This window comes from Mustela putorius, unplaced genomic scaffold (assembly GCF_011764305.1).
Source record: "Mustela putorius furo isolate JIRA1106 unplaced genomic scaffold, ASM1176430v1.1 tig00003875_pilon_pilon_pilon, whole genome shotgun sequence".
Taxonomy (NCBI): Eukaryota; Metazoa; Chordata; class Mammalia; order Carnivora; family Mustelidae; genus Mustela; species Mustela putorius.
In genome coordinates, this window is record NW_025422026.1 from 10,810,155 (window position 1) to 10,830,496 (window position 20,342).

The 20,342-nt window shown below is 48.2% G+C and overlaps 1 protein-coding gene across 2 annotated transcripts in view; it reads left to right on the forward strand.

Annotated features, from left to right (window-relative positions):
* The window catches only part of SLCO3A1 (solute carrier organic anion transporter family member 3A1), a 298,647-nt gene that overhangs the window by 275,975 nt on the left and 2,330 nt on the right, over positions 1–20,342 (forward strand). The window contains exon 10 of one of the 2 annotated variants that reach the window (XM_045067342.1): positions 13,241–15,946. In XM_045067342.1, coding sequence (XP_044923277.1) covers positions 13,241–13,620 — 380 coding nt within the window. In that variant the 3' untranslated portion in view covers positions 13,621–15,946. Of the gene's footprint in view, positions 1–13,240; positions 15,947–20,342 lie in introns of those variants that run through there. The other variant, XM_004774150.3, reaches the window with a different exon arrangement.

Sequence of the window (20,342 nt, forward strand, 5' to 3'; positions counted from 1 at the left end):
GCTGGTGGCCAGACTCTCCTCGCACAGATGCCCGCTCTCGGTTTTCAGAGCACCCGCCAAGCAAAAAGCACGGAGAACATCGGCCTCCGGGTGCACCTTTGACCCATGTGTCTTTTCCTAAGCAAACCATCCGTGTGTCTTGAGTGATTCAGGAGCTACTCCAGGAGCAGCACATCTGGGAAACTCCAGGCAGGTGGAAGAAATGAGCGCTTTGGCAGAAGTCAGCACAGCGTGCTGGAAGCCGTAGTGGAGAAACCACTCCCCCAGCTGTGGGCTGATCGGGGATGGGGTGTGATGGCCTCTCCCACTCACCTGTGCATCTGTTTGCTAATTCAGCAAACATCTATGAAGCAATGATATGTCCGACATCCTGACGTACCCCCATCACCCAAGATCCACTCCTTACCTGTGCTAAAGTGGTGCCGCATTTTCACCGTGGACCCCTCTGCAGGCAGACCCAGATGGCTTTGGGTCCCCGCCCCCTCTGCCATTCCGGACTGGGTGGCCTTGGGGAGGTTATTTAAGCTCTTTTAGCCTTAGTGACTATAACAAGGAGCCCAGGAATGAAGTGAGAACAAAGTGGCACCACCCAATGTCCCAGATTTAAGAAAAGGGAATGTCAAGTACCCAGGGGCCATGCTGGCCAGTGCTAATAGTCCAGTCGCATCCTTGGCATTGCTGAAGCAAAGAGAATCTGTTTTCCGCCAGCCCTCCCAGTAGGACATGTGCTGGACATGACCGTAATTCTGTTAGGCTAAAGAGGGATTCTGCGGCGCCTTCAAGTCTTGGCCGGTAAGCTGCAGAAGAATGGATAGAATTTCTGAAATGTAAATGGCAGAGTCATTTTCAGCTTCTATTTTGTCCCCAAAAGGTATGTGAACTTATTTTTCTTACAAAAACCTTTAAGCTCACCTTTAAAGTTTAGACCAAAGGCTATAAATAGGCCCAACTTTTTCAACCAGGGGACTGAATTAAGTAGCCAAAATAAAAGACTGTGGGGTTTAATCTCCATTAATAGATTTCAGGAAAACAGAGACCATTTCCTTGAACAGTATTGCAATTTTTTTGCATTGAAACATACACACACACACACACACACACACACACAATATATGGCTGCTGTTTGGGCCAGAGTATAATAGGAAGTAAGACTTAATCCCTTTCATAGTCTCTGTAGTAGCACGGAGTGTCCAGATACCTCCTCGACATGCAGCGGGTTCCCGGCCTCCCAGTGACAGGACACTGGTCCCTGCCCACTCCATCCGCGAGCTCCTCCCCAGGAGACACAGGGAGAGGGGAAGGCAAGAGGGAGAGGATGCCGCCGCAGCTCCAGGAAGGACTGTGTTCTAAGACACGCAGTTTCTAAAATACCGCACCGTTACCACCTTCCCTCCGTGTTCTTCAGGAACTGGAGGGCGTAATGGTATGAAGGTGTTCAGAGCAGAAGGATCGCTAATTTACACCTTATCCACTGGGCTTCCCTTCTGGAAGCAGCTGATTGTCCTCCACAACGGACTTATTCTTACGGCATGAAGGAGTCTTGCCAGTCGGGGCCATTCTCGGAGTCTTGGCTTGAAGAATGTTCTGCGGCTCTTCTGCTAGAGAGGATGCTGTCAAGGGGCCACGTTTCCAGGTAGCCAAAAAGCAGAAAAGCAACCAGGTCTGTTAAGAGCCTGCTCCAGGAGGGCCTCTCAGAAATGCCATCTCATGTAATCTGTATGAAAAGCCCCCTACCAGAAGGATTTTGTGCCTGTTTTAATAAACAATGCAACTGAGATTCAGTGCAGTTGAGTGACTTCCCAGGGTCACAGGCTCCCATGTGGCAGAGTCGGAATCCAGAGTCTGTCTGCAGTCCCTAAGCTCTCATGGCTTCTGCACCACCAAGAAACCTGGAGGCGTGAGCTCCGTGCTTGAAGAAAGGCAACTTTCAGCTCTGACCTGATGAGCGTCTGCCAGTAGAGCTGCCTGAGATATTCTCCAAAATGCTGAGTTTGCTTACAAAACAGTCTTGCAACCTTCTCAATGCATTAACAACTTGGGAGAAGGGAGGATTCTGCACTTTGCAAAGGTCAGAACCTCCTTGTGCATGTGTTTCCCCCTCCATGCCTTGCGAAGATCAGAATCCTTGTGTGTTTTTGCCTCGGAAAGCTTCAGAGCCAGCCCTCGGCCAGTCACCGATTCCTAGGAGCTTAGCGGGAAGGTAAATAAGATGTTTTCTATAGCCCTGGAAATCCCTGATAAGAGGCCTAAAATCTTCTCTTCAAATCAACAAACTTTGAATTAGTAAGAAGGAGATTATTGGGTTTGGAGTTGGAAATGTTAAGCCTGGGACAAATAAGTAGTCTCCCCCAGCTTCAGTTTCTCTGCATATAAAATAGGGGGTGTTACAGGGTTACGGAGGGGGTTTATGATAGAGAGAGAGTACCACCCCACACAGTGCTGGGGAGAGGGGGTAGTTAATAGAGTCATTACTGTCTTAACCTTAACAGTGAAAGTTATTTACCAGCATAAACGGGTTCATTCAGGAATAACAGAATTGCCATTCGGGGCATACAAACTACTTAGGAAACCGCAGGCAAGTCCCATTGTAAACAAAGGAGGGGAACTGTACGGAGAAAGAGGAGGAGGCTGGGAGGGGTTGTTTTCAAGAAAAGCACAAGTCCAGCGTGATAATGGGGTCTTCAGTGGCTGGGTTGCTGCGATGGTGGATTTCTTAAAGGAGATGCAGTGACCTTGGTTCCCCCTTAATGACCGTAATTGATGATTCTTCTGCTGGGGCCTGTGATTGACCCTGCGTGGTATGCCTTCTTAGTCTATCTTCCCCACTCCATTTCAGTAAGGTGTCCCTTGGTTTCTACATTTTTGCCTTTTGATCAGGATCTTTCTCCAGAAGCTTCTCTGAGCAAGAGTCAGGTTTTCATAATTCCGTGGCCTTTGTTTCCTCGTGGCCCATGGAGGTGGGGATATGGTACAGATGGGAAACCTACTGAGGTCATCCCATTCAAATAACAAGGACAGGTAGCAAGCAGGAGACGTCTCAGGCAGTGAGTGGAGAATCGTGTCCTTACTGGGTACAGTGTTTTTACAAAGGTTTGAGAGGCAGTAAGTACAGAAATCAAAAGGAACATGACCATTCCAGATTGCGTGATGAGGTTTTAAAACAAGATCCTAGATCGGAAAGGAGCCATCTGAAACTACTTATTGGCCCTCACTCCAGCTCAGGGAAGGGAAGTCCCACTTCAGAGACAAACCCCAGAGTCACATATCTCTCCTGGGAGTCCCTCAAAGCACTCGTGAGAACAGAACAGTGGACACCTCCGGGTCCCTCCTGAAATTCACCACGTGTGTTTTAGAAGCTACACTTCATGTATAAACACAAGCAATCACTTGTGAACTTTTTGCAAAACAGCGAAATTTCCAAGACGTTTAGCAGCATCATTATCTCAAAACAAGTGCCGGAACTCAGAGATGTTACTAATAATACAGTGAAGTTGAAAATCCAGAAACTGTAAGTTTTGAGTAAGACTCTAGAGTCCTTTAATTTCCAAATGAAAAAGACAGACTTTGTTGAGCCTGGAAACTTCTCACAGTCCTGGCCCACGGATCCCTTCAGATGTTGTCTGCTTCGGTGCCAGGAAATCTTTTGTTTTAGGTCACCAGATGGGGTACAGGCCCAGTCAGGGTTTGGTGCTCTCTGGATGAGTCATGTGAATCCAGGAATCTTTTCGCTGGTATTTGGCCTCACAGTGTTGGTTAATCAGTGCGGGGTTGAAGAGAATCTTTCTGGAGGTGTCTTTTCCAATAGACCAAAGGTTGGGTTTGCAAAGGCGTGATGTTCAAGGTCTTCATCTCCCAGGAGGACACACTGAAAAGATTGTTCCACTGAAGCATGCCTGTTTCTGTAGAAGCAGTTAGGCCTTTACAGCACAGAAGTGTATCTTACCAACAGTAGGCCAGCGTGTTAACAGACTCAGGCTGGGCTTCTGGTCGTTCAAGAGGCCGATAGTCCAAGAGACAAGTTTGTGATTGGAAAGGAACATGAGCTTTATTCAGGAGGCTGACCACGTGGGAAGAAGGCAGGCTCTTGTCCAAAAGGCAAACTCTGAGGTTTCTACCTGGCGCTGAGGTTTCCAAAGTTCAGGGTCATCAGCAAAGGGAATGCAGTGGCCTGTGATACTTTTCAGTCACGGGCAGATGCGATGCTGCTGGCTACAGATACAGACATTCTGTCCATGCTCAGGGAGCTGGGTCCTGTTTTGTGATGTGCAGGAGTACTGTGATCTGTGGGGTCAAGGGCAAGGGCTCCAGCAACCGTAGAGCGTGGCAAAGTTCTGGTCCTTCTCAAGGCCAGTGGTCTGCAGATCTCCGAGTCAGTTAGTTCTGCTACAGATCAAGGGACTTAGGTCAGCCAGGAGGAGGAGCACACTTACCTCTCAGATTAACACACTCCTTAAGACCAGCTAGAGTTCTCTTACCAAAAAAGGCAGGAACCAAGCACGCTGGACATCCTGTGACTATCCCAGTAGGGGTGGAGCTGAGATTTAGAAAGCAAAAAGCAATGCTTTCAAGCATTGGGAGAGCTACGGATTTTGCCAGTGGAATGTTCCTAGCACCGTTAGTCCATTCGCGAAACCCTGAGGATCAAGGGTGGAACGCACAATGAGAGTGTCCTATAACTCGCCAAACGGTGCAGATGTTCAAAGCACCTGACTGGTAAAATGGGGTCCCCGATCACTACGAAGGTCCAGAGGAGTTCCCCAGGTGGGAGTCATTTCTCCTTACAGAATTTTAGCCACCGAGGAGGCAGTGGCCTGTGAGGGAAAGCTTTAGTCCAGTGAGGAAACGTACAAACCATGACTAGAACTTGATGAAACTCACGTGCAAACCTCGAATGGCCCGATAGGTCATTTAAAGTGCCCTACAGCAATGGAAACAGGTTTCCCTGCATCGTTATTTTGGACGGAGGGGTGGGGGGGTCAAGTGAGGCACACACATTGTCTGCCTTCTTAATATTTCCTCACCAATATTGGTTCATACACGCTATCGTTTTGTCAGACCAATGGTTTAATACATGTGCAATTGTAAGTAGTGGGAATTTTAGAATTTCTGGTAGGGCCAAGTTAGTTGGTCCGAAGCAGAGCTCTCTTTTTTGTTATTTTGTTATTTTGCAATTATTATTATTTATTATGTTATAATTATTTTGCAATTATTAGATCTCTAATACTGTTTTTCCTTGTCTGGGGCCTATGGCCGGGCATCTCTGGTCAGTTTTAACAAATGATCATTTGTGAGAACATCCCTTTGGCCCATGACAGAGATTTGGCTATTGGTTTCCTTACGAGCAGCCCTTTTGTAGAAATATTAGCAAGGTGCTTTCCTTTGACCTCTAGGGAGTCCAGTCTGGAATGCCCAGGAACCTTAATAATACTCCAAAGCTGTGAGCTACACCAAAGGCAAACTGGACTGTCAGTTTGAATGTTCGTGGTTTTACCCTGGGCTGAGCCACGAGCATGAGTGGATGTGTAACTCAGATCAAGGGACTGCCTCATGACTTCAAAAAGAGTTGCAATGACCTACCTGTCCTTTTTACCTTTTTTATCCTTTAAGAGCACCACCAATAAACCTTGAAAAATCTGCCTTAGTTAGAGGATTTTCCTATAAAATAAAATAAAAAGTGGAGAGAACAGCCGGTGAAGGTTACTGCCTTAAGAAAGTCATGTGAGAAGTTGGTGGCCAGTTGCCTCTCCTCTGGGCAGGAGTGAGGAGGATTCAGGCCTCTGTTTGAGGGGCGCAAGAATGTTTGGGGGGGGTCTTCTCGCCTTAATCAATGGGCAGGGGCAGGAATGGCCCTGAGGTGGGAGGGTTTGGGGGGATATCGCTAAGTCTCAGAGGCCCCAGTAGCCTGGGCGTTGATGGTGGCCCCATGTTTTGGTTGGGTCCTCAAAGGACATTCCTTCCCCTCTCATAAAAGCAGGGAAAGGGGAAGTTGATAATCAGAATATCCGAGGACACGGGGCTTCATTCGGCTTTTCTTTGAAGTCTCAAAACCTGTGTCTTCCTGATCTTTCCAAATGATAGGATCAGGTTCCTCGATTTTTAGGAAGCATAGAGAGGTTAGAGAAAAGTCTGGAATCTCATTTTGACTGTATCTAGCCACCACCCCACCACCACCCCCCCCCAAAAAAAAACCTCGTTAAATGGTGCTTAGTTTTAGGTTTTGGGAAGTTCTGGGTGCTGTGAAAACTACCTGGATCCAAACATAGTCCTTGGTGTCAACCCTCAACTGACCCTGCAGTTCGAGGCAACTGCAGTTTCTCTCTGACCCTTAAAGGCCAAAAGTTTTAAGTAAGTAGATGCTGTGTTCTGTAAAGAAGTTTGAGAAAGGGGGGCACCTGGCTGGCTAGGTCGGTTAAGCATCCACCTCTTGATTTCAGCTCAGGTCGTGATCTCAGGGTCGTGAGATCCTGGGTATGGAGGCTGCTGACGATTCTCGCTCTTCCTCTGCTTCTCGCCCCCTGCTCCTGCACATGCACACGTGTGTGGGTGTGGTTGTGCTCTCTCAAAAGAAAAAAAAAAGGTTAAGAAAGGGAGCAGAAAAGGAAATCCTCCCTCTCGTAACAAACATCATCCAAATCAACTTGTGAGGCTTGTGAAAAGTTCTCTGTTGTAACCCCTGGGGCATTCCCGGCTAGGTGTAATCAGAAACATAATTCGCTATCTTATCCACTGAAATACTGAAAAAAACGCACTGCACAGACCAACTACAGTGAAAATTTCCTTTGAGTGGGAATAGCTACCAGTGGTGTATGGGGGTTGGGAATTACCCGGTACCGAAGGATAGTAATGTTATTGCTTCGAGGTCATGGACAAACTTCCATCCACAGCCACTGGGTTTTCTTGTGAGTAAAATAGGGATATTACAGAGACTAATTCAGGGGCTAATAAAGCCTTGAGCCCTGTAATTTACTATTATGGGCTTGATACCTTGAAGGGTTTCCTTATTTATAGGGTATTAATTACTTCTGGAGAGAGGTTTTGCGGGGTCTGTTTGAATCTTGATGGGAGGTATACTGTGAATCCTGCCAGTATCAATGGAACAACTTGCCCATAAAAAGGGGGGTAGTTGGGATGCCTGGGTGGCTCAGTTGGTTAAGCGGCTGCCTTCGGCTCAGGTCATGATCCCAGCGTCCTGGGATCGGGTCCCACATCGGGCTCCCTGCCAATCGGGCTCTCTGCTTGGCAGGGAGCTTGTGTCTCCCTCTGCCTCTGCCTGCCACTCTGTCTGCCTGTGCTTACTCTCTCTGACAAATAAAATCTTAAAAAAAGGGGGGGGGGTGGTAGCTGATCCAGTAGAGACAAATGATGGGTGTCCCCAGACTCAGCCATGATGCAGGCAGAGTCGGAACAAATACTAGATGCCAAAGGGTCGTTTAATTCACTTGGTTGGCTATTTTGATTACTACAGTCAGGTTCTTTAGGAAAAAGACATTCTGGCATGATATTTTTCTAAGAAATTTGAGCCTGATAAGCAAATAAGGAGAAAAGGGTGAGTATCAGTGGGCCTGAGCAGGGGGGAATAGGTCCAGAGATGGGAAGCTGTTGAGGTTTATTAAAGATTCCCCACTATTTGAACTGGTTTCTTACCTGAGGCAGGGGCTTGAGCGATACAAATTTAGCTCTGGGGGCAATAAAGACAAAGAAATTCATTCCCAGTCTGGAGACTGGTTTCTCTGAGCTCCTCCAGAGAGAGGATTGGGAAGAACCCCACCACTGGGGAATTCAGAGGACATCACGAAGGCTGGATGGAAGGCTACAGGTGCCTACAGTCCTTGTTAGTTGCCCCGTGGTCCTGGCCCTTAGTAGTAATAGGAGAAATCAGGGAAGGGTTGGTTTTGTTTAGCGGTGTTGATTTGCCAGCCTTGAAAATTAAGAATTTTAGTACTTAATTTTAGGTAACTCATCTACAGTACAAGTGAGCTGATTTGCCAAATTGAATCTGGGGTGGGCAGTTTCCTGTTCCATCCTGGTCCTTTAAAGAAGAAATACCGGGGCACCTGGGTGGCTCAGTCGGTTGAATGTCCAACTCTTGGCTTTGGCTCGGGTCATCATCTCAGGGCCATGAGATCGAGCCCTGTGTCGGGCTCCGTGCTGAGTAGGGAGAATCTTGAGATTCTCGCTCGCTCTCAAAAAAATAATAAGAAGAAGAAAAGAAAGAAAATACCGTGTACATAACAGTAACAAACAATGAATTGAGTTCAGTGCTCCCCAGCTGGATTCTACATTTAAAGGAAGACCAGAATGTTCTTTAAAGACAATTTGGAGTTGATTGTAATAGTCATGAACAGGTTCAACAGGCTTTTGTGTGCAAACCTGAATTCTGTTCCAATCAACAGGCTTAGTAAAAGCTACTGTAATTGCTCGGCAAAGCTTTCCAGAGAGTGTTCTAGCATCCTGCCAAAAGTTAGGGGTCTGCTTTCTCTAAATCCCCTTCAGGCTGCTCCCATCGGGCTAGTTTCATCCATTGCTTGGCCAGGCCCTCACCGACAAGCATGTGGACTAATATAAATCCGAGAAACCAGGTTAGTAAATGGGAATAACTCTGTTAAGTTCTTGAGCAAACCTTATGGGGCTCCTCAGTCACTTTGGGAAAGCCTTTAACGATGGCTCGCTATTTGGCTTTATTCCAGGGAACATCAGAAATGTAGGGCTTATTTGGATGCTCGGAGACCTAACTTTAAAGGGGCAGGTTTTAAGATGTCTGGGAGAGGAGGGAGAAGTTCCTTCAAAGGGAAAGGGAGGTTGAGAGAAAGGATTAACGTGGGGGAGGGGAGGGGAGATGCAGAGCAGTTAGAGGAAAATGGCGTCAGAGGTTGGACCTGAGCCAGGGGGCTGCCCTCCATCTTGAGACCGAACAGGGAAGGGGAGGAGTGCCTCAGCCCGCCCTTTTTTCTTTGTTTGTCTTAGCTAATATCAATTTCAGGTTCCCGATAATGTTTGGAAGCTTCAAAATACCAATCAAGATGGGCTTCCCATTCAGTTAGTAATTTTACAGCCAGGCCTGCCCAATCCATTTTGAGAAGAGTTGACTTAGGAAGATGGAAGTTTCCATCAAGTTCCAGTGACTTTTGGTTAAGTTGGCCCGTTTCGTTAGAACTATGCATGAAAGGGGTCGGCCGTTCTTAAACATAAAAACCAGCTGGGGTGTCAGGGGGAGAGTACCCCCCCAAAGCATTTTGAGGGCTGGGACCCCGTTTCTTAGAGATGTATTCACTAGAGAAACAAAAATGTCCTAAACATGGTTTTTCAACAGGAATGACCTGATTCCAAAAGGAATCCTACCAAAGGCCAAAATGAGTACTCTCAGAAAGAAGAAAGCCTTAAAACAGATCCCGAATAAAGACTGGAGAGCTCCAAACACAGAGCAGAGCTTGAAATCCAGGAGAAAACTTACCTACCTGCAAAGGCTAAGCTCCCCAGGAAAGCAGCTCGCTTGGCTCCAGACACCAGCACTGGTTCGCTCATGGAGATGTCGTAGGTCTTATCTGGATCCTGCTCTGATCACTAAATAATGTGGATGTTAAAAGTAAAAGCCCATTATTTTACCAGAAAAGAAGGGGGGGTGTGTTTATTTGAGAATAACAGATTTGCAATTCGGGGCATGTAAGCTACAGCAAAACCATAGGCGAGTCCTGCCGTAGACCAAGGAGAGGAGGTTAACTTTCTGGAGGAGGAAGAGGACCTCGGGAGGGTCCTGAGTGAAAGTTGAGGAGAAAAACAGCAAGAGTTCAGGGTGATGGAGGATAGGTTCTCACTGGCTGAGTTCCTGGGTAGTCCATTTCTTGTAGGAGATGCAACGTACGTCTTTCCCTGCTGGGGTCTGTAATGGACAGTTCTGTTGTATGGCTTCCCCCTTCTGTCCTCCGTATTCCATTTTAATGAGGTTTCTTTTCAGTAACTTCTGCTGTTGTAAAGGAGTCTCCCGTTGGCGTCTGGGGAGGTGGTAGCTGGCAGGGACAGCCCAAGCACTTATTTGGCCCACCTGAGCGATAAACAGAACGATGAGTGGCCGCATGTGAGAATTAGCCGTAAGTGGGCCTCCCTCCTGTGACTAATCCAGTGAGTGCTGGGGTGACCACTCAGGAAAGATGCAGTCAGTTCTTCCTCGCTGGTACCCTCAGCACACCTGATAGCCAGAGCTCCCTTTTGGGGAAGAATTTTATATTTTTTTTTTAGATTTCATTTACTTGACAGACAGAGATCACAAGTAGGCAGAGAGAGAGAGAGAGAGAGGAGGAAGCAGGCTCCCGATGCGGGAGCCCGATGCGGGGCTCGATCCCAGGACCCTGAGATCATGACCTGAGCCGAAGGCAGAGGCTTAACCCACTGAGCCACCCAGGCGCCCCTGGGGAAGAATTTTAAGTCACTATAAAGGAAAAGGTGAATTGGGTGGAAAAGCCAGTATTTTTTTTTTTCAGAGATCTAAAAGGAACCTCATAAAGGTTATACTTAAAGTATGAAACCCAGAGTTTAAATCGTTACCCCGAATCGTATAGCTTGAATCAGATAATAGGAGCTCTGGCCATGTGGGAGGACCGGACCTGTGCACAACACGAATTTGTAGGAGTGCTCACCTTGACCCTGTCCTAGCAGGCGATATGAGCTCCATTTTAAAGATCAAGAAACTGAACCACCAAGAGATAAAGCGACTCGCCTCTAGGCTTTCGACTCAAGTTAAAGTTCCTTCTTGTCTCTCACAAAGGCTCTCCAAAATATGAAAAACTTTTTAGGCACTTAGCTTTCTAATTTCTGTTTGAAGGCTTTTTCTGACTCCTTCCAGGGCTGTGTCATCTGGTAATGGGGCTTGACAGTAGGCAGGATAAAATTGACACGGCTAGCACAAAGAAGGATGCCCTACTTTAACGATAACACAATATTTTTAAAACCCTCGCACAGATACGGATACGTGAAGGAGTTACATAGTAGCAGTTTAGAGGGCTATTTTGGTTCGAGCAAGTATTAAAGAAGGACTTCTTTATATTGCAAATTTCCTCCCATGTGCTGAAAATAGGACCTGATTTGCCCAGTGTGGATTTGCCTGCAACCCTTCCAGTCCCTTTGCATTGGGGGCGGTGGCGGGAGTCAGGGCGGGGGATGGATGCGCAAGGCGCCCCTGTGCTGTCAGTCCCTTCCCATGACAGAACTATTGTCATCTGCTGTCTGTCTTAGCACCTCATCGCCTAGTAATGGGCAATCTAGGAGCAAGTGGCCTCAAGAGAGACGGAAGAAAGAGAAAGGAGGAGCACTTGGGGGCTATCACCAACTCCTAAAACCCAGAGAAATCGGTGAATGGGTTCAAATGATCCCCAGGCCATAGGAACAGCCAGATCTGTCCCGGTTTCCCCGATCTATCAGTTTCCATTGGCTCCAGATCTCCGTTTCTTCACCTACATAATGTGGAGTGTGACTGAGTTTCTCTTATTTGGTCGTTAGGACAGTCCAGTGGGCTCATGTTCAGTTAAATGAAGAAGGACACTTGTTGGAGGGTCGGGGAGAAGGCCCAGGTGGCGAGGAGGCCTCAGACACGTTGGGGCAGAGAACCCTGGGATGAGGACTTTACCTCCGGTGGACCCAAGCTGACCTACAAGCTGAAAAGAGGGAACAGCTAAAATTCCTTTTCTGGGGTTTCTCTCCAGGCTCACAAGGGGCAGAGCCAGGCAGGGGTAATGCTGGGCTAAGGGCTGAGGCGCCCGGGGACCCGGGAGCTCTGCCCCTACTCATCAACACTGATGAGGCAGTGCAGTTCCCCCACACACACCCACTCCAGGCGTGTCGGTAAAACCAAGAAAGTGCTGTTTCCCTTCCTGGCTGCCCTTGGAGGGCCCCTCAGAATGGAGGGACACAGCCTATATAACACGGCTGTTCTAATTCTGGTGACTGTGGATGGACTTCAGGGGTCCACAAACCGCCTGAAACATGAGTGTCGTTTTGCGGGTTGATCTAGATCCTTAGTCCAGCAAAAGGCATCTCATCGCATCAGATTCTCAGAGGGGACCTTCCTTGATAAAACGTGGGAACTCTGACCCTCCAGGGCTGGCCCCGGAAAGAACACTCCGGATTGCAGACCACCCCAGCGCTGGGATCTCAGATCTGTTGCCACCTGCTTCCAGTGATCCCGTTCGGCTTTTGAGGTCTCTCCCTGGATCTGATTGGCACCACGTTCTGGCCTTAGGGATCCTTTTTCTGTGAGGCAGTTAATTTGTATTAAAGAACCCTCCATTGATTTCCCATAATGCAGATGAAACGCTCCCCCTCCCCCGACCAGGGGATGCTTTCCCAATCCTCATGACCCGGCCACACACCAAACATTCCAATTTAATTCTTCTAGGATGGAACACCTTGGATGCTTTTAAATGGGCAGCCAGGACAGATCACCTTTGAGCTTGGACAAGGGCAAGGCACAGACGTGAATGAAGGAGACTAGTTTTTACCCCTCTGCCGCTTTCGATCACTGGTTGAAAGCACTTGGAAATGTTCTCTAGTGAAGGTTTTAAAGCCAGTTTCCAGCTCAGAACGGAAGGATTCAATGCAGTGGGAACGTCAAGGAGATGGGAAATTGTTAGCATGCAGGCATTTTTCATCTTAAATGATACATGTGTACACACGTATGCATGCGTATATGTTTGTGTACACACATGTGCACGCATAACATACAAGGGCACGTGTGTGTGTGTGTGTGTGTGTGTGTGGACACAAGGTAAAGCATACTCATGTTCCACTTTGGGTCCCTTCTGGTCCTGGCTCCCTGTACTCACACAACCTTAGAAGGGCCACCCCAGAACACGATACGCCGAGTACAGTCCCTGCTTGCGTTTCCGTCTAGGAGGATGCACTGCTTCCACACCGGGAACGGTCCCTTCCGGGAAGACCGGCTTTTGCTTCTCAAAATAGTAGCAGCCACCATTCCTTTTGTCTGGTGTGTTCCAGGCACCCTTCTAAAGGCTTTCCGGGGGTTCCTTTGGTCAGTCTTTCAAACAATCTCAGCAGGAGTGATAGGATCGCCATTTAAGACCGTGCACAGGTGAAGGCCGAACTGGGGTTCAGACTCGTCTTCCCAGCCCCGTTCCCTGGAGCCCCCTGGGGGGCGGGGGGTTCCTGTAGGGGGTAGCACGGTGCCTGCATGCGGACAGCGGGGAGGCCAGCCCGCACAGCCGGAGCCTGACGTGTCCTTCCCCTCTCGCAGGCTTCATCCCCCCTCCCCTCATCTTCGGGGCCGGCATCGACTCCACCTGCCTGTTCTGGAGCACGTTCTGCGGGGAGCAAGGCGCCTGTGTCCTGTACGACAACGTGGCCTACAGATACCTGTACGTCAGCATCGCCATCGTGCTGAAGTCGTCCGCCTTCGTCCTCTACACGACCACGTGGCAGTGCCTGCGGAAAAACTATAAACGCTACATCAAAAACCACGAGGGCGGGCTGAGCACCAGTGAGTTCTTTGCCTCTACTCTGACCCTAGACAATCTGGGGAGGGACCCTGTGCCCGCAAGCCAGACCCATAGGACAAAATTTATCTATAACCTTGAAGATCATGAGTGGTGTGAAAACATGGAGTCCGTTTTATAGTGGTGGAAGGAGGTTGAACTCTGTATTAGTAATCCAAGGGTCATTTTTCCTAGGAAAAAAAAAAAAAGTTAAAAAAAAAACCAACTCCATACAGAGACACACACACACATATACACACACACACACATACACACAACACGACCTTTGTCCTCTTAAAATCAGAGCCAGACAGAATTCAGAATAAGGAGAGCGTGGGATCGTGTGTCTGACGTCCAACCTGCTGGGGCCCAGAGTCTACTCTTTGAAGGCACCTCATGCTTTTTCGGGATGCCGACAGCTGCAAGCAACAAGCACTGCCAATTTCAGGGAACAGTGGTGGCCAGCTTGGAGAATGGACGTTTCTGGAGATACATAATACACGTACAAAACAAATTTTTTTTTAAAGTCTACTAAGCATCACAAGTTGACAACATGGCCAGGATAAGCACTAGGGACACACACCCCCGTGCCACCTGCCCCCTCCTCGTGAGGGTGGGGAGCGGGCGCCCCCTCCTCTAACTCTCGCAATATGGGTCACGGTGTAGACGACTCACCCAGTCTGCCTGTGGTTCAAGGCCCCAGAGTTCTCTCAGCGATGCTAATGGGTGATCCGTGCTGGAGTCTCTAATTGGCACCTCTCACCAGCTCCATGTTCATGTTCAAGACTGAGGGCCCAAGGGGGGGAGCCAGGCGTGGGGGGCCAGCACCTCATCTCCCCCCACCGCAGCACCCCCCAGCCCCGCAGAGTGACCTCAGGAAGCAGTGGGCCTCGCCTGGCTATGACTGACTTTGCTCAGAGCCGGTGAAACCCATACAGTCCAAGTCATTTGCTTACATTTGCCAAACATTTTGCCATTTTTAAAGAAAAAAAAAATGCAATGCATATGAATTTCAAACTGTTGTATGTATAATCCTCTAATACTATTTTTAACCACTTCTAAAATCCGTGTTAACCCTTCAATCACTAACACAGTTCTCTAGGCTGAGTTTATGACGCTGGTTGGTTTTTCCTTTCCTCCTTTTTTTATGCACCAAAAATATAATGTGATTCAAGGGATGCAATTAATCTATTGTAATTTTTTTTTATCGTTTTATCCTCATTTGGATATTCTGCAAAAACGAATATACCATGTGCTACGAGAAGGAAAAAAAAAATGCTTGAGAAAGAGTGTCTATGCAGCCTGCCTTTAAAAGAATCACATTTGAGACAACAGGGGATAATGTGATGAATTGCAAATTCGCCTTCTGGCTTTATTCCCCGTGATTCAGTGATCACTGTCACGGGAAGCCCTTTTATATTCATGTTTCACATTCCGAGAGGCGTTCTTCTCAGCTCGTGGAGGAGACACGCTTAGATGTGGGCTGTGTGGATGGGTGCGGTGCTTCTGGGGATAGGCAAGAGAAGGGATGGTCCCCTAGCACGAGCTGTCAAGCCATTTGTGGGGTCTGTGTTGGTAAATAGACCCACGGGGTCATGGAAGGCACCGCATGACCGATGCAATAAAAGGTCACTGTTTTTAGGGTCGGTCTTGAACGGAGAGACCTCGGTCTGTGTTCTGGGCGTGGCTAACTCTCCAGCAGCTAGCAGGCAAACCTCATCGTTCGGGAGGGGAATCGTGGGAAAAGCTCTTGGGAGTCCGCGGTATCAGCCTCCTAAGGCCATTCCCGTAAGAGGACAGAGCTTATGGGAGAGCCCGCACGCGCACACACGTGGCCCAGTAAATGTTCCTTTTGTGTTTCCTCGGTGACCTTGGTCCAGGCCACTCGTGGCCCTGAGAAAGATCTCAAAGGTTGTTGGTTGGTTGGCTTTTTTGCCCGAGACCCAGATGTGCAGTTCCCCCGGAGGGCAGCCAAAGAATCAGGAAGGAAAGAAGAACGGCCGTTGGGCCCAATTTCTCACACACGCTGTCAAAGGGGCCGTTCGTGCGACAGTCGGAAACTAGAGAAAGCCCCACCGAGCAAGGACGACTCAAAGAGAAGCTTGTGTCGTGGTGCGGGGCTGCCGCACCGTGATCAGCTGCCTGGGGCAGGATGCCTCCAAAACCACCCTTCTGTGTGTTTACTTCTAGTCCGTCCCTGTCCGTGAACATGGGGACACTCATCAGTATGTTAACTAGTAAGAGGAGGGATTGTTCTCCAACCAATGCATAAAATATGTATGCTCTGTCATTCCTAAGGCTTTGAAACTGTTCTGTACAGGTCTGGGGTGAGTTTTGTTTTGAAATGTGTTGCTCATAGGTCACTGCCTTCTGCGTAGCTCTCCAAACTCCGTTCACACACGCTGAGCCCCGCTGACCTTGTGTTTTCATGGGGCCGTTGGCTTTAAAAAGAAAGTTTTTTTTGAAAACGGTTTGCATTTTGGATTTTTTTTTCCCCCTTGAGATTTTAGGATGAAGGAGATGTTGAGCTGAAAAAGGAAAACACCTCCAGGGCTCAGTTTTGTCAGCAACGAGATCTGAACTTAAAGTCCCCCCATTGCAAGATGGCCGTAAAGCACGACGTGTCACCTTTTAGAGTTTTAACGTTTCTCCTCCTGCAGAACAGGAAGCCTAGCCTGGTGTTAGGTTTTTCCTTTTGTGCTACAAAGAACCATTGTACGTACAGTGTTAGTTCTAGCCTCTCGGTCATATGTTTGGTTTTCAGAGGTATTTTGAATGAAAAGATTTCCTGGCAAGAGCTCCATTGGACTTAGAGAAAACAAAAACGTAAGGATAGAATAAACCTAGAAGGTGAACACCAAGCTTCTCTCTCTTTCCTGCTCCAAACTCCTCTGCCATCATAGTCAAACATGCCCAGAGATGGATGAAAAAGCCTCCCTTAGCTGCAACTTATGACAGAGGTCTTTAACTCTTACATGTAGACCACGAAGCTTTTTTGACCTATATTATTCCTGCACATGAAGTCAACACATTTCGTAAAAGTAGATGTTTCTCTGGGACATCTGGGTGTTCGGAGGCCACTGTCAGGGACGACCAGCAGCCTGGCCTGCTCCTTCACACTTCCACGGAGGAAGGCTGGGAAGCGTCAAGGCACACTGGGGCCATCGCCACTCCAGAAGGCCACAGCATGTGGGCTTTACCTCACAGCTAATGAAGGAGCAAGAGAGGCCTCCTCTCCCAGTCCCCCTGTAAGGAGTTTGCTGGTAGTACTTAGCAGCCAAAATAATAAGGGGAAGCCAAGAGCTTCCAAGGAATCCTTTGACAGGCTTGTTAATGTCTTCCAAACAGGAAGGAGTGTGCCTCTCCATAAAAATCACTTCTTTCTCAACCACCTTACAGTACAATAGCTTCCTCTAGAGATGATTTTTTTTTTTTTTAATTAGGCCTATACATTTTAAAGTGGTGTCTCTACATTTAAATCCCTGATTTAATCCCCTTCCCTGTCTTCAGGGATGACCTAGAGTTTCCCCTCACTCAGGCATGGTGAGATTTCCCATCCCTTCCCCCATGGAAAGCTGCCACTCCCAGAAGGCTGCCGCACGCAGGCTTTCCTCACGGCTAATGAAGGGGCAAGAGAGGTCTTCTGAGGGGACCTGCCGAATTGTTCCATACGGGGCTCCCGGCCAGTCCCTGGGAATGACCCCACCACCACCCCGGAGGCATTTTCTCAGGAATCAGGATCAACCTGGTCGCTAATGGATTATGTTCCACACTTCGAGAGCAGGTGGTTCCTTGAGGAACACGTGAAATGGAGAAAATAAATGGCGCGCGTGTGTGCACGTATACACACACAACACTCACAGAGAAACCCACTGTGGAAAAGTCGCTGTTGGCTTCCAGGAGCCTGCGAGGCTGGTTTTCTTGCTGCCTGCTGTTCAGGCCCTCACAAGGGTGATCTCTTCTCCACCCAGTCAGGCCTGCCAGAGCCGTACTAGACTGGGCAGCATTAAAGCAATAAAGGTCGGTGTCGAGAAATCATACAGTCAAGAGCAGAGGGAGGAGGAGGCCAGGGGAAACTTCTCTTACAGTCTTGGTGGAGTACCCCTCAAGCGTTGTGTGTGTGGTTGGTGTGGTTTGATTTAGAGGAAGGGAGAAAACCAGGATTCGTTGTCTTGTGCTGTTCTTCTCTGCCCATTTTGATGGTTTCGGGAGAAAGTTCCAGACACACAGTAGGGGCTTGATTGCTGAGTTCATGCTGCTGCTCTCTCCCTCAGCCTCCTCTCGGCCATGAGCTGTGTTTTCCTTTACGTCAGAATCCAGGCCAAATACTTAAGAAGTGCCACGCTTTCCAAGAGAAGGTGCTAGTGAAAATTAAGTCCAGCCTGGAAAATCAGTGTGGAACATAAACCACCGTCCTCCGCTTCCTCCCTCTGCCCTTCCTCCTTGTTCGTTATACCATTGCTTCCAGCTCAGTCCGCGTTGTTGAGTTCTGAACAGTGCGAGGACCTAACCTCTTGGAGCAACTTGCCCTAAATGATAGCCTTCAGACCCAGTCCCCTGGGGGATTATGGCTGCTCATGAATAAACCTGTAAAACTGAAGGATCCCCAACTGGTAGAATATGCAAGAAGATATTTTTTGTTCAGATGCCTCTTATGGGGGCCTGTTGCCCATGGTAACACATGGAAACTACCTTGCCTGGCCACAGCCACCCACCCTCGCCTTCCTGTTCTCAAATTTGTAGGGGATATCAGAGTGCTTGGTCATCATGGCAGAAAGGACAGCTAAAAGGCCTAAGATGGAAAATTCCAAAAAGCAAAGATCTATACCTCAGAGGTCTGGGACTGCCCTGGACGCAGGGATCGAACTCCTCCTTCTCAGAGATCAGGCACGTGGTAGCGTGATTTCCCTTTGTAGGGTTAGTTTCATCTGGGGATGTACTGTATGAGCTTGACCATTTCTAAACATGTATTTATTCATTCATTCCTTGATGAAGATTCTGGACCAGCTACAAAGATGAAAAAGACACAATCCCCTCCTCTAAGAGCTCACAGTTCCATGAGCCACACAGACCTGAACACACACAAAAGCAATAGAATAACAATATTAAGAGACCAGCTCTGACTGGGCCCAAGGAGGGCGGATTCATGGTGATGGGAAGCAGCCTCCTGGATTCAGGAATGAGGAAGTTTGGGGGCGGGGAGGGGGCATGGGGCATGGTCTAGAACCAAGAACCAATGAGCAGTGGGGATCTGCCAGAAAGATGGGGCAGGAGGTCTGCTCTCCTGAGATGACCTCAGGAACAAGTGGATAGACTTTCTGTAAAAGGCTAGGTGGTAAGCATTTTGAGGCTTTGAGAAGCATACGGTGTCTGTCACAGCCACTCAACTCTGTTGTAGCGGGAGAGCAGCTCATGTATAAACAAACGCATGAGCTGTATCCCAATAAAGCTTTATTTACAAAGACAGTGGCCAAGGGCAGGAGTGTGCTGAGTTCTGAAGCAGCACTGCATGTTGGGGGGGAGGGTGGGTTTCCAGCAGCTGAGACTGCTCTAGCATGGACCAGGTCACGTGCTAGAGGGGGCCTACAGCCAGCTGTCCACCAGCCCTGACGTATACTGCCCACAGGAGTCTAAGGCAGGTATCCCATTTTCCAAGAATGAGGTAAGTAGCCCTGACTGGCAGGGTTTACAACGGAGGCAACATCATCTCTCTCTCATAGGGGACTTTGAGCTGCAGCTCCTTTCAGCTCCGATACTGCATAGCTCTGCCACAGTAATTGTCCTGTTTTCTTAGGTGGTGAAATGGGTATGGGGGAGGAAATAAAGGAATGAGTTTAAATCCAAATAGTATTTCACACCCCTTCCCACCAACACGAAACATTGGCACCGTGACGCTAATACACCAGGTGGAGTAATCGGTAAACACTAATAAAAACTAATAATAATAGTAGCTAACACTTACCGAGCACTTACTGTGAACCAGCTTCTTACACATAGGAGCTCGTTTAATCTCAACAATAGCCCTGTGAGGCAGGAACTGTTATTAGCATCAGCGTACAGGAGAGGAGGCAGGGAAGGCTTCCAGAATTGGCTCAAGGCCATGAAGCAGAGCTGGGATTCCAACCCACGTCTGTGTGGATCCAAAGCCCGTGATCTTGGGTTTACAGGTACCCCCGCCTACTGAGCAAGAAGTGAGACAGCCCTCTCCACCCATAGGGACTGCCTCCTCCAGAGGACTCGGGCTTAAATGGACTGTGGGTCCTACCCTCTCTCACATGCCTCTTAATATAACCAGCAGGACACCATGACAGCTGCCTTCTGGGGACTTCTTCCTGTGTTGTTCTGGGTCTTAACCACAGTGCCCAGTGATCAATTTCTATGAGGTATCCTACCAGAAGCCAACAGTAACAGGAAACAGGAGACTCCTCTGATACATTTTCTGACACATCAGAGAGACATTGCTCAGGGCTGGTCATCAGCTTCAGTGGGGACACCCTAGACACTTCCCACAGGCACCGCCATGTTCCTCAGCATCAACCCCAGGATTCTGGCTCTGGCCCAGGGCCTTCAGACATACCAATGCTGGCCATTGCTTGGATAGGTCTTACTCTATGATCAGATACTAGACTTTTAGGAACAGACTTTCTAGATGTTTCTATTTTTGCATTAAACTCAGGCCAACAATTAGTATTTGATGTTTAGCATAAAATTCTGAATATTTTTCCATAAGGCAAGGTGATTGTGTTCTTCTTCTAGAATCAAATAGAATGGTAAATTTTCTGGAGGTTTAAACATTCTGTAGGTTGACATCTTGCCATTAAATCCCCCAAAATAATGTTTTTCTTAAATTCATGCTAACTTAAT